The 13,376-nt window shown below is 42.5% G+C and overlaps 2 protein-coding genes across 6 annotated transcripts in view; both read right to left on the reverse strand.

The window, feature by feature from the left end:
• The window catches only part of Brd10 (bromodomain containing 10), a 79,087-nt gene extending 73,835 nt beyond the window's left edge, over window positions 1-5,252 (reverse strand). For all 4 annotated transcript variants that reach the window (XM_034505245.2, XM_034505237.2, XM_076918995.1 and 1 more), the window contains exon 1: window positions 4,005-5,252. In XM_034505245.2, the coding sequence (XP_034361136.1) occupies window positions 4,005-4,576 (572 nt within the window). In that variant the 5' untranslated portion in view covers window positions 4,577-5,252. The remainder of the gene's footprint in view (window positions 1-4,004) is intronic.
• Window positions 5,253-7,253: 2,001 nt separating this feature from the next.
• On the reverse strand, window positions 7,254-11,816 carry Ranbp6 (RAN binding protein 6). Of its 2 annotated transcripts, XM_034516483.2 has the most exons (2): window positions 11,628-11,816; window positions 10,300-10,512 (listed from the first exon to the last, which is right to left on the reverse strand). In XM_034516483.2, the coding sequence occupies exons 1-2, from the start codon at window positions 11,761-11,763 to the stop codon at window positions 10,442-10,444; spliced, it is 207 nt and encodes a 68-aa protein (XP_034372374.2). In that variant the 5' UTR covers window positions 11,764-11,816; the 3' UTR covers window positions 10,300-10,441. The 2 variants fall into 2 exon arrangements, with proteins under 2 accessions (XP_034372367.1, XP_034372374.2); XM_034516476.2 differs by having other exon boundaries at window positions 7,254-11,801.
• Between the last annotated feature and the right edge of the window lie 1,560 nt (window positions 11,817-13,376).

Genomic DNA, 13,376 nt, shown 5'->3' on the forward strand with positions numbered 1-13,376 from the left:
TAAAAGCACATTGTGCTCTACACCAAGGCATTTTTATTGTAAGAAATCTATAATATTCTAATATTTTTAAGTGCAACAGAAACTTTAGATAAAGTTTACAGTACTAAAAATAATACCTTTTATTGGTGCCATAATATACTCTTCCTAGCCTTCTATCAAGCTGCCCAGCTTTCAATATATGGTATATATACTTTAATCACAATCTTTTATAATCCTTCTCTCTCCCAAAAGACTGCTAAAGACCAACAATTCTCATATAAAGCTCTGCCTTGGTACCCTTGTCCAACACTGTATTCTCCTGTCTCCAGATCTGATCTCTACCTGTCAACCTGAAGGAACAAGTTAATGATTACCAATATATCTAGAGGATTTTATGCACTATCTAGTACAGAACTGCTCAAATACATATTCAATGATATCAATTTCATCTAGTTCAAAACTACAATGTCTTGACTAAGATATACATTATTTTAAACTTCACTCCTGCCCCCACGCCAGCAGTTTATCCCATGTCTATATACCTCTAACACTCTAGAACACAGATCATCACTGCATTCCCAAACTATGTTCCCATGGAACACAGAAGAGTACTTTATAAGCTAAGCCAAGATTTCCAGTCAATTCCAACAAGAAAATTCAGAAATACGTATACTACCATCTAATCTAGCTTATTGTCACTGTCACTGTATGGATGATGAAACAGGGATTTCTTATAGGCTGCTCACTAATGATAATGTGGCATCCTCTTTACCTAATACCTCATCAACTGCTCAATAGAAAGCTCAATAGTATATGTAGCAGGTCACAATAAAACAAAAATATTTTCACATATCTTTGTGGAAGAGGTTGTGTATGCCACAAGTGGGAGGACAACTTTCAGCAGTCAGTTCTCTCCCTCAACTCTATCATAGGAGTCCAGAGATCAAATCAGGACTCAGGCTTGGCAGCAAATACCTTTTCCCACTGAGTATTCTTGCCAGCTCCTTATATGTAACAACTTTAAAGTAATTTTTACCATTTAAAAATAAAACTCAGAAGATAAAACTTAGATAATATGTGATAACTGGTTTAATTACTAACATACCACACCTAACTTTATGGTACTCATGAAGTCATCTATTTTCTGAAAATCATAATCACATAAAAAGTCTGTGGAAGCCGGCAGTGGTGGCGCACAACTTTAATCCCAGCACTTGGGAGGCAGAGGCAGGTGGATTTCTGAGTTTGAGGCCAGCCTGGTCTACAGAGTGAGTTCCAGGACAGCCAGGGCTACACAGAGAAACCCTGTCTCGAAAAACAAAAAAAAAAAAAAAAAAAAAAAAAAAAAAAAGTCTGTGGAATACTGTTCTTGAACATCTATAAATCCAACTTGTATCCAAGAAGCTGTAGCTTTTACTTAGTTCTGCCCACTCAAACTACTTGCTTAGTTACGATTCAGATTTTAAGCTAATATAAAAAAAGAAGAAAAAATTTAGTATTCACAAATATAGTCTAGCACTTAGAAAATGTTTGCATATATCAAATACTGGCACAAAACCACCCACGAGGGATTCTCAAAACTATCTATTTGAGACCAACACATTACTTTTGCTACGAAAATGAATGGATTTTTTTTTTTAATAAATCAGAGACATCTATTTTTTATTAACTTTACAACATTACAAGTTTAAATTCTAACAAGTTTAAATTCTAAGTGTAGACCACATGGGGATATTTCTGGGCATAAGCTGTTGGGAATAATAATATTTATACATTTTTTTATGCAAAAGAGAATAACCTGTCATTTTATAGGACAAAGAGTTGCTATGCACACAGTAACTTTGAATCTCTCTCCCAGTTAGCTGTGTCTACATGCTGCCTTTTAGAACTTCCATACATCTATTCTGTCTCGTTCTATATGCTAGTTTTGTCATCTATAAAACTAGGTGGATTACAAGAACTCTAAGGTTCCTTCTGTGTTTAAAAGCCTGTGACATCAGTTTGGAGTATATTTAGCTATTTAAAAATAATGACATGTGGGACTGGAGAGATGGCTCGGATGATTAGGAGCACATACTGCTCTCTCCCAGAGGACAAGAATTTGATTCCTAGTACTCACTTCAGGTGGCTTACAACTACCTGTAACTTCAGCTCCAGTGAATCTGACAAACTGTGGCCTTCACAGGCAACTGCACTCACGTGCATATATGACCTCCTTTCCACTAGTTAAAAATAAATCTTCTTTTAAAAAAGTTTTTAAAATTTATGACATTCGAATGGACTGCTTTTTAAATATGTACCATTTCCTCCACAATGCATTGTAAAGAGTAACACAGTAAAAAAAAAAATATTAAAACTAACTTACAAAGCTAACTTGTAAACATTTAATCTATTACCAAATAATTCTTCTATTTCACTGCAGGATGCAAAAACAACTTTAGTCTGTTTAAAGAGAATGTGCCTTTTAATGAGTTAATACTCACTATATTATTCTTTTAGTGAAATTAGTAATAGATTTGAAAATAGCATATGAGAAGCCAAAGGAAAATGAACAACATTATTTTACATATTTTATATAATACCCAAGTTCAGATTTGAGATAATATTCATTTTATTGCAGTACATTGAATTACATGACTGTTATTATTGACTTTGTTTAAAAAAAAAAACTCATTTAGTTCCTCACAGCAACCTTTTAAAGTAGATAATATTTTACAGACTCCATTTTATAGACAAGGAAACAGGCCAAAAAAGTCAATCAGTCAAGCTCATCCGGGTAATAAATACTCAAACCCCTATTCCAGGAGCTGTAGAGATGGCTCAGCACTTAACAGCTCTTGATGCTCAATTAAGAGGACCTGAGTTCAAATCCTATTACCACGGAACAAACCTGTCATCCCTGCTCCAAGGGAGATGAAGACTGGAGGCTGGCTGGGGCTTGCTAGCTTCCTGTCTCTAAAAAAAAATGCAAATCTCACATTTTCCCAAAGGAGAAAGTATAGAGTGATAGCAGACGCCAGACACTTTCACCTGATTTCCACTGCATGATCATGCCCCCCCCCATAGTGCACATATACTCTCTCATACACGAAAAATAAAGAAATCTTGGTAATTAATTAACCCACTTTAATTAACATTTCTAATATTTAAAAACTTTTCTACTACTGAAAAAGTTAAATTAACTGGGTTCATATTCACTATATAGTGATTATTGTATAAAATACCTTCAGTGTCCTATGTTAACTTGTTTTCTCTTACTAAAAGGGGGGAGCATATATAGATGATGTATACCAAAAGCACTGTACAATTTGAATTACCTAATTTCTAGTAGAATAAACAATGTCTGAGGCTGGGTTCTTAGCTCTGTGGTAGAATGCTTGTCTAGTATGCTTGAAACCCTCTGTTCTATCTAGCAGTGGAAAAAGAAAAAGACAGACCGACAGCCTGACCCACACCATGCAAGTCTAAACTTAAATACGTTGTGTTGGTGCGTTCATTTCTTGTCACTGCAAACATCCAATTTCCTCATGAAAAGGAAACATTTAATAACACTTAAATTTCAAATAGCTGAAACCGATAGTAAAAGATACACATTTTGTTCAACCATCTTTCTCTACGAGCAAAATTATTTTTCTAAAGATATTTCGCCCCACGTGCCATTGTAAACGGCATGCTCAAACTGTCTACAAGTAGCGGGTTCAACTTCCATCCTACAAAAAGCTTTGCCTCCGCCTACTCCCGTAGCTCCTACATCTCGAACCTATCTACCTGCTATCCGAGTTTGGGGTTCACGGGACGGGGGCTACCTTCTCGGCTTCGGCGTGCGCGCGCTCACCCTTCACGCCCGGCCCACCACACCCCTCGGGTCCCGCGCCCAGCGCTGCTGCTCCTCCTCCCGCGGTTCCAGCACCAACTCAGCACCTATCAGCGCCGCCCCCCAGGCCCTGGCCCAGCCCCTCCTCGGACACGTGTGCGGGTGTGTTTGTGTCGGTCTGTCAGTCCCACCGGGGACCGGGCTCGCTTACCGAGAGAGAAGCGCCAACTTCTGCTCCAACAACATCTCCAGTTTCTGGCCCTGTTTGGAGATCCAGTGGTCGACGCCGTGCAGGCGGTAGCACGTCTCCAGCATCAACCTGAAGTCCGCCACAAACTCGGTGATGCCCCTGTACTGGCCGCTGGAGAACTTCTCCTCCATCTTCAACAGACACATGCCCTGGCCCGGCTGCTGCGGGAGGACCCGACTGCCCCGGCCCCCGCTGCGCCGCCCGTCCGCCACCTCTTCTTCCCCGGCGGCAACGCCCCCCAGGGGCTGCAGGAAAGGGGCGGTGAGGCCGCGGTGCTTCTCCTGCAGGAACTCGCCCAGGATGCGGTAGCCCTGCTGCAGCTCGTAGGTCAGCTCCTGCTCCTTGCAGCCACCGCCCGCGACCACCGTCGTCTCCGCCGCCGCCTCTTCCTCCTCGTCGTCCACCGAGGAGTCACTCCTCCTGCGGACCAGCCCCGAGGCCCGGGCCGCCGCTGCCACCACCTCCTCCTCGTTCCCTTCTCCGGTCGGCGGTGGCGGCCGCTCCATCTCCCCCGGTGTCTCCGGCACGCTCATGCCCCCGGCAGGCCCAGGTTGGGTTGAGAGGAGCGGCCGCTCGAGGCGCCGGGGGACGCGTGAGCGCGGGCCGCTTCCTCAGAGATCGGCGGCGCCGCGCAGCCCCTGCCGCATCGGGCCTTGCTCCCTTCAGTCGCCGGCCGGCCGGGACCCGCGCGCGCGGGGGTCTCAGGCTCGCGCCCGCGGGGCGGGGTTACATGGCGCGCGGGGGAGGGGGGAGAGGAGAGCTAGGTGCCCTCCTCTCCCCTCCCCCCGGCGGCGCGCGGCCCGCGCCGGCTTCACCCTCCACACCCCTCCCGCCCGCTCACCGGCCGGGCCGGCGGGGCCTCGGCGCCCCACCCCCTCCCGGGCCGACGGGGCACTGGGAGGGGGCGAGGAGTAAGAGGGCTCTGCTCCTTCCCGAGTGGGCCGCAGCCCCGGGCCGCCGCGGCTCCGGCTCCTCCTCTCCCTCACACCCCCTCCCGCCCCTGTCTACCTGCGGGGGACCTGGGCAGGAGGAGGTGGCGCACGGACCGGGCCGGGCGACAACTGTCAGTTAGAAGCCCCGCTGGGCGGGAGGGGGTAAGGGGAGGGGCGGAGAGGAAAGGGGGAGGGCACTCAGCCCCCCCGGCCGGGGAGAGCCCTGTAGAGAAGCAAAGAAAGAAGTACCGTCGCCATTCCCGGCGCGCATGCGTTGTAGCACGGGATGGCCCCGCCCCCCTTGGGCCCGCCCTGCTACGCAAAAAGCTGGACTTGGATCCCCTACCGGCCCGGAGGCCGAAAGTGTTGCGCGGACTAATGATGTCATCAATAGGCGGCCTTCTGTAAGGGATGGGGTGGAGGGAGAAACAGCGCCTGCGCTATTGCACAGTCTGGAAGGCGATCACTAGAGTTTCGTTTTGGCAAGAGACCCTTGCTAGTACTAAAAAATTTAATATTAGTCTTCTCAAGGCAGTTACCAGATAACCTTTGTTAACACAAATGAATAACGAGAATGAACAAGATTAAATCTCCGTTGTAAAATATTCTCTGTGCCTCTCCTTCCTTGTATCTGGGTTTGGTTTTACTTTTACATAAAAACAGCATATAGAAAAGTTTAGAAAGAAAGTTTAAGGACTCCACAAAAGAAGAGTGGTAGCCTGTAGAACTCTAGTGCTTGAAAACGAATCCTGTTTTCTATTGAAATTTAAAAACCGAAAAACACCTGTATTCTTGAGTTCGGCTAAGAATTTAAGAGAATGCAATCCCACTAAAATGTCTCCATATGTCTACTCTAAGCTGTACAGCTTGTCATTGGTGTGGTTTTAAAATCTCGCTACGTGCCGGGCAGTGGTGGCAAATGCCTTTAATCCCAGCACTTGGGAGGCAGAGGCAGGTGGAATTCTGAGGAATTCTGAGGCCAGCCTGGTCTACAGAGTGAGTCCAGGACAGCCAGGACTACACAGAGAAACCCTGTCTGGGGGAAAAAAAAAAAAAAAAAAAAACTCGCTACGTGTTGTTTAAAATAAGGGGGAAATTAACAAACCCCAAATAGATGTTACTGTTTTCTAATGCACATAATATTCAGACTTACTTGCTTGAAACTTGGAATGAAACATAAAACCAAAATGCAATTTAAACATTCATAACTAAAAGATTGAGACAATCTCATCTTCAAAATGGTTTATATCTCTATAAACAAAGACTTTAACTTAAAGGACTGAAAAACTGTAATAGCTTAAAACTTTCTTGTGGGGGCTCAGTAAGTTAAATACCAGTTGTAGGTAAAATACTGAAACAAAAACACAGATTTTTAAAGTATTACACACACACACACACACACACACACACACACACACACACACAGACTTACACACATGCATGTCTTTACCTGGCATTTATGGTTTTCTCTTAGAGAGACCTCTCAGCTCATGAGGAAAAAAAGGTGGGGCCAGTTGTACTTCAGCAACTGGCAAACATGTCTGGCTAGGCTTTCCTTCATTTCCTGACAATGCTCACAAATCTAAAGCCAACCAAACGTCCCCTTTTAACCACCAGACCTATTTCAAAACTGTACACAATAGCTTCCACTTTCTGAACCTCGTGCTGCTAAGCACTTGATAGTCATTGTCTTCTTTGACTCTCACAACAACCACATAAGGTACATATTAGGCTATTTTTCAGATGGGGAAACTAACACTTAGGAAAAGTTTGACAAAATTCAAATTCAAGAACTCATACTTCAAAACTCCAATTGCCCAATTACAAATCATTTGTCAGATTTTCACAAGACTACAGAAAATGAAAAAAGTATATTGATGAAAGATTTCTTTATACATATAAAAAGAAAGAGTTATAGATAAGTAGAAGGAACCTTAACTCTCTTCGTGAACTAATCCTAGTTATCAACGAAAGAAAAATCAGGTTCTTGGACTTAAAAAAACTTTATTAATAAGAAAAATGTTGTTGGTAGGTAAACTATAGACAAGAGAAAAAGTTGCCATTTAGTTCCACCACCCAGAGAAAACATAAACTTCAAGGTAGCTATTTTTCTATTTATTTCAATACAATTGTAACTACTGTATATATCAAATTCTGAACTATCTACAATCCTAACTATATCCCTGTCTGCAGTAGTCTAGATAGACCTAGTATGGAGGAAATTCCATGTAAAATAAATTCTAAAGTATAAAAACAAAAACACAGTAGAAGAACAATCAACAGTAGTAACACTGACAATTTATTGAGCACTTACTGGTCTGGACATATTTGGTCTGTTACATACACAGTACTCACAATAGACTCAGGAAGTCACAGCAGACATTCTTGTTTATAAGTTTTGAATGAAGTTCTGTTAAGTAGAATTTTTTTTCTATCCTACCAAAAACCCCTTCAACATTAAAGACATTCCATTTAATGTAATTAACCCTAAATTGATAGCTGTTTTGTAATGCACATACACCGATATATGACTAGTCTTAAAGCTCTTTTCTTTTAAATGTTTAAGGATAACATTTTGTTTCACTGTTTCTGTAGAATCTGTCAGGAAGTGCTTCAAAACAGAACTCTATTTAAATAACCCCCATTCTGAATCAAGGTTTCCCTTAACGTTTGAAATGGGGATAATGGAGATATGACATACAAACACAAAGTAATACTTGGCTAAAACATGTAACAATACCCGACTTCCACAAACACTGACTATTTAGTATTTATTACGCTGTAATAGTCTGTCAAATGCTTTCAGTGTTAAATGTCTTCCTCCTCTACACCCATGAGTGTTTCAGTTCTAGATAATTTTTTAAGACCAGTTTGGTTACGGAGATTTAAAAGTTCTTCTAACTCTCAGCTGGACACTTTAGGAACTGGAATTTAGACATGCTCTAGCCATTTTTCAGGAGTACCATATGAAAAATTCACTTATATTATAGAAAACAACTCCTACATCCACTGCAGTACCTTGACATACTCACTTCTAGCATCCTTCCCTCACCATAACAAACAGAAGTGTTACCAAGGAAGAACAACTCTGCCACTGTATTCTTCACCCTCAATTCCAGAAATATTTATTCTGGAAGTCTCCCTTCATGAGCTTTTTGCATCTTGTGACAGTCACAGACATCTTGGCACCAAGTATACCATCTGCCCAGCATCAATAGTTCAGACAAATAATGATTTATACATTTCACACTAAATAGGGAAAAGGTGACACATAACTCCAGGACAACTGGAAGCACAAGTTACAACCACAGTTTAAGAGGTGACACGTGCAAAATAAACAGAAGACCTTAACACTAATCCTGGAGAAACACAGAAGTATGCTTAGCAGAGAGAAATGGTATCTCTCATTTGTAATGAATCCACTCACAACACTTTGTAGCTACTTTTATAATGGATGGTATTAAATTGCTTCAAGCAAAACTGAGTAACTCTTGTAAAGCTTCCTGCTGTTCATCATCAAGTTGGGATGTGCATTCCAACCATAATTCTTCAGAAGTCTGTATCTGACGGACAACATTAGCTAGGCGTTTGGCACAGGGGTCTTCATGGCTAATAGTTTCATTAATTTTTCCTTCTGCAATTATACTGATGATTTTGGGAAGATTGGAATTATTCGGACCAATCACAACTGGGTGGTTACTTTCAATTAGGTCACAGAGAAAATTCAAAGTCTGAATAGCTTCTTCTTTATCTTCATGCAGCGGAAGCCAAGATAGCCAGTGTGGGAGAACTTCATCCACATTTACACAGTTGGGCTTAAACTTCATAATCTTTCCGATTGCTGAGATACAGTTTTCTGTAGCAATCACATTTTTTTTGGTTTTGGAATTTGCACACTTAATAACTTTTACCAAGAGTGGAACAGCTTCTGAACACAAAGAACGATAATCATCTCCACCAAACTGTGCCATAACTCCCAGTCCATAAGCTGCAGCTTGCCTGACTTCAGGGTTGTTGTCTCGCATATTGAGAAGCATTGGCCACCGAAAATACTCAACGTATTTGAATGAGGTTGGACTGCAGTGCTCTATGATGTCATCAAATATGCACAGTCCCCACTGTCTATCTGGCCATGGTCGACTTGAACAAATCAGATTTACAATTAACGGGAGTAGCTGTTCAAACCATGGCAAAATTTTTTCCTTGTAAGTACTAAATAATGAGTGCAAAATGTCTGATACTTTGGTCAGAATATAAACATCACATTCATCCTCGTCTTGAAGAGACATTTCGACCTGTTGGTCATAATTTTCTTCTTGCCTTTTTACTTGCCGTAACTCTTGGTTTTTAAAGTGCCCTTCAAGTTTTGCCTTTAAAATTCCTCCCAGTTCTTCCAAGTGTTCATCGTTGAGACAACCATCTCCCATTACCTCAATGGACTTGGCAAAAGAATTCATTATTTCTGAGAGTACATCTGTATCAGGTTCGGTTCCGATTGCCTTGATTAAGGGATCACATATAAACTGCCACATCTGTGAAAGATACTCTGAGCCACGAATTCTTGCACATTCCAAGAGAAAAGGCATGGCTTCTGCAGCTGCCACTCGAACATTGTCATGAAAATAAAATTTCAGCAGAGGAACCATCATCTTCACAACTTGTTCTGTGTATTCCACAAATCCTTCTCTTAACTCCTTAGCATAGTAAACCAACATCTGGCAAGCAGTTGCTTTTGCTTCAAGTCCTGAAGTTTTGATTCCGAAGCTCTGCTGGTCTCCAAGATTTACAAACTGCCAGCCATCATCATCACTCATGTTTTCCACATCCTGTGTGTCTAAGAGAGCAACATCAGGTTTAGCTGAGGCAGTCTTGATAAGAGGCTCAATAACCAGCGGAAGATATTGCTCAAAGTCTTTGCCAAGGATTTTACACATTCTTGCCCAGGCTGAAACCATGTAAGAAGTCTGAGGGTCGTCATCTTCCATGTTATTTAAGTCTGATTGTGTCTTCAACAGTAACTGCATCACATTCGATGCATCTTGCATAAATTTTTCCTTCCCAACAGCAAGTCCAACATGGCTAATGCACTCGATAGTTTTTCCTCGAAGAAGCTTGAGTTCCTTTTGAACAGCAAGCTCAACAACGTGTTTGAGTGAGGGCATAAATATATCATAATATGGAATAAAACTCTCTTCTATCGCATCTGCAACGGAGGCAATGGTTGTCACAAGTTGTTCTAAGGCCAACTTAGTTCCATTCCGAATCAGCTCTTGAAGTTTAATTACCAAGATGGAATGGAGACTTTTTACCATATTTTCCAAATATAGAACTAGCAATGATTTGGGGCAGTCTTCAATAAAAATAACAAGAGCGGAAGCTGCATGAGACTGCACACGCTGATTACCTTGGTTTTCCATGGTTCGAAGCAAAGCTGTAATCACTATTTCATGGAATTTCTTTTGGAAACTAGGTGCAAAATCTGTAGCCATTTGTCCAAGTGTAGTACAGGCAGCAGCCCTTACCCTCGGATGAGGGTCCTGAAGAAAAAGTAAAACTGAGTTAACCGTTTCATCAAGAATTGGCTCCATTTGCTGATGGCAACCTTCTCCAATGGCTGATAAGGCCATTAATCCGGCATGTCGACATTTCCAGTCATGGCTCTGAAGCATTTGCATGATATGTTCCTTGGTCATTGGCAAAACAATTTTTCCACCAAGTCCACAAGCTAGTCTGTCTAGTGCACTCTCAGCAGCAACTGCATTGCTGTCAAAATCATCTTCTTCCATCTCATCAGCATTTACCCAGTCATCATCATCTTGAAGATCAACCATCATTGCTAATATATGAGGCACAGCCTGTGCAATAATATTCGTATGCTTTTTCAACATCGGAGTTGCAGTTTCAGATAAGGTCACTATTACTTCCAGAGCCAGCTGGCGTTGCAGATTACTAAGCCTAGAGTCTCCACATAACTTCAGGCTCAACTGCAGAGTATCTTCTAAATAGGGACCCAAGTACTTAGGTACAGTATCTGCAATCTCAACAAGGGATTCTAGCACCGAATCATCATCCTGGTAGCAGGAATCATTCACAGCCTGCAAGATTCCAGGAAGCAAATCTGCAAAGTCTTTGAATAGAGCAATATTGTTTTCATTAGCAAGGACAAACGTAGCTGCAGCTCTAGCAGATAATGTCCTGATTGCTGGATGCTCTTGATCTTGAATACATTGGTCCAACAACCTCTTGATGATATCCAAGTCGTGACGATCTTGGTTCCCAAAAATCCCAGGAAAGTGCCAGAAAACGTGAAGTGCAACTTCCCACAGAACCACATTTTTAGAGTGGATCGAATCAATGAGGAATTTCAGACCTTCTGGCCAATGGTTAGTGCCATTCTCATCAATCAAATTCCTGGCCAGCACCGCAAAAATATCACAAAGCTTTTTCCTCATGCTAGCATGTGTTTCTAACTTAACGGCCAGTATCAGTTCAATCTTGACATCCCTCTGCACTTCAGAAGGTAGATTTGGATAGACCTCCTCAAACCCAGAGGACAAAAGCCGTCGTAGCAGTGCGGCAGCCATTTGTCTCACCTCATAACCTGCTCTTCTATTTCGGACGGCATCTAAGAGGAATGTAGTCTTACACAGACCTGGGATATTCTCATAGACCTCCTCGGCTTGCCTCCGCACCATACAACTTGGATTAATCAGGTTCTTCAGAAGCTGGTAAAACTCCTGCTTTTCAGTCACGGTCGCCGGCAACCCAGCAGACCCGGCCGCCGCCATCGCGTCCTGTCAAAGCTACCGCGACCGGGAAGGAGGGAGGGAGTCTGCGGCTGGGAGCAGTGACGTCAGTGAGGCGACGCCGGGGATGGGTGGGGCGCTGCTCCCTCCGCTGCGGCGGGTTGAAGCTGGAAGGCGGGGGTCCGGGTTTTACAGTGTGGAGGTAGCTGGGTGCTTATTAGGGGTATCGTCCTTAGGTTTCCAATCCGTGTGCTCCTGAAGAGGCAGGAAGGAGATGGAGAGAAATTCACTCCGAAAGTCTACATACTGTATGATACCGTTATCTATTATAAAAGACCTCGGATAAGCACGTCTATACGGACTTTAATTAGCTATGGAGTGGGGGAGGAGGTAAGAATGGAATATAACTGCTGTCTGGGGATTTCTTTTTGAGGGTTGATAAAAATGTTCTGCAATTGATAGTGATGATGGGTTCCCCAATGCCATGCCGTTATACTAAGAACTACTGAGTTATACAATTAAAATTGTTAATTGGGTATAATGAGGAAAACCATAATAAAGCTGTTTGCAAAATATGGTCAGTTAAAAGATAACGATTTTCTCCCCATTACCACACCCAAAGAAGTAAAACAGTAAAACAAAATCAGGCGTACATTAGAATTTCTTGTCCTGTGGATTATAACAGAGTGGGAAAGACAAGTAAGTAAGGTGGAAGCTGATCTGGAGTAATAAAGAAGCTTCTCGAATCCTGGTCTTCTATATAAATTACTTTTCTATTTTTGTTATGCAAGATTTTCCTTACATGTTTCTAAACTGTAATATGACAGTTCGGTTATTAGAATCCTAATTACCCATTAATTGGAAGCTGCAAAGGTTATTCTAAGAACAAATTCCTGAGGCTACGTATCTTTAATTTAGGCAGATGAGTTATTTAAAACCATAATTATAAGGTGTAACAGTCTGTGATCAGATCTTCCTCTCTGTCAGCCTTTGTCACACTCATTTCAGCCTTAGGTAATTTTGTAAGGCTGATAAAGACAGATAAAGTACTACTTTAAAACAAGAAATGATGAGCCAGGGAGGCTGAGGCCTTCCCTAAGATAACAGATGAGTCTAAATTCTACCTATTCTTAAGGCAGGAATACCTTTTGTCACCACATAACTTCCCCTATAACTGTTGGTATCAGGCTCCGAACCCAGTGACTTCTAGGCGACTCCCACATCGTTGCCGAGGCAACAGCCGCAGGCTCCCAGAATCCACCTGGCTACCTCACCTTTACCTGGGAGATACTACGTCACCGCCCATATAAAACAGGCATGACCCCCTACTCGTGCTCTCTTTAACCTCTTATCTCTCCCACCTATCTCTCCCCACCTTTGCCCTTTCCCCTGAATAGACCTACCCCCCCCCCCCTTTGGAACCTCGTGGTCTGGAGTGGTCTGTTCCAAACGGCGGCCGGATTTTCTTTCGTCTTTCTTTCAATAACTGCTCTTTGTTTTTGCAACATCATCAGAGACCTTTATTTATTGTGTTCTGTCTTAATTTTTGCCAAGAAATCTGAATTTCAGTTTTGTGAAATTCTGCTGCATATACACACAAAGTGGAGAAAGGCTAGTTTTCACATTAACAAGATGACTGACCAAATAGGTGGTCT

The sequence above is a fragment of the Arvicanthis niloticus genome, chromosome 1 (genome assembly GCF_011762505.2).
Source record: "Arvicanthis niloticus isolate mArvNil1 chromosome 1, mArvNil1.pat.X, whole genome shotgun sequence".
Taxonomy (NCBI): domain Eukaryota; kingdom Metazoa; phylum Chordata; class Mammalia; order Rodentia; family Muridae; genus Arvicanthis; species Arvicanthis niloticus.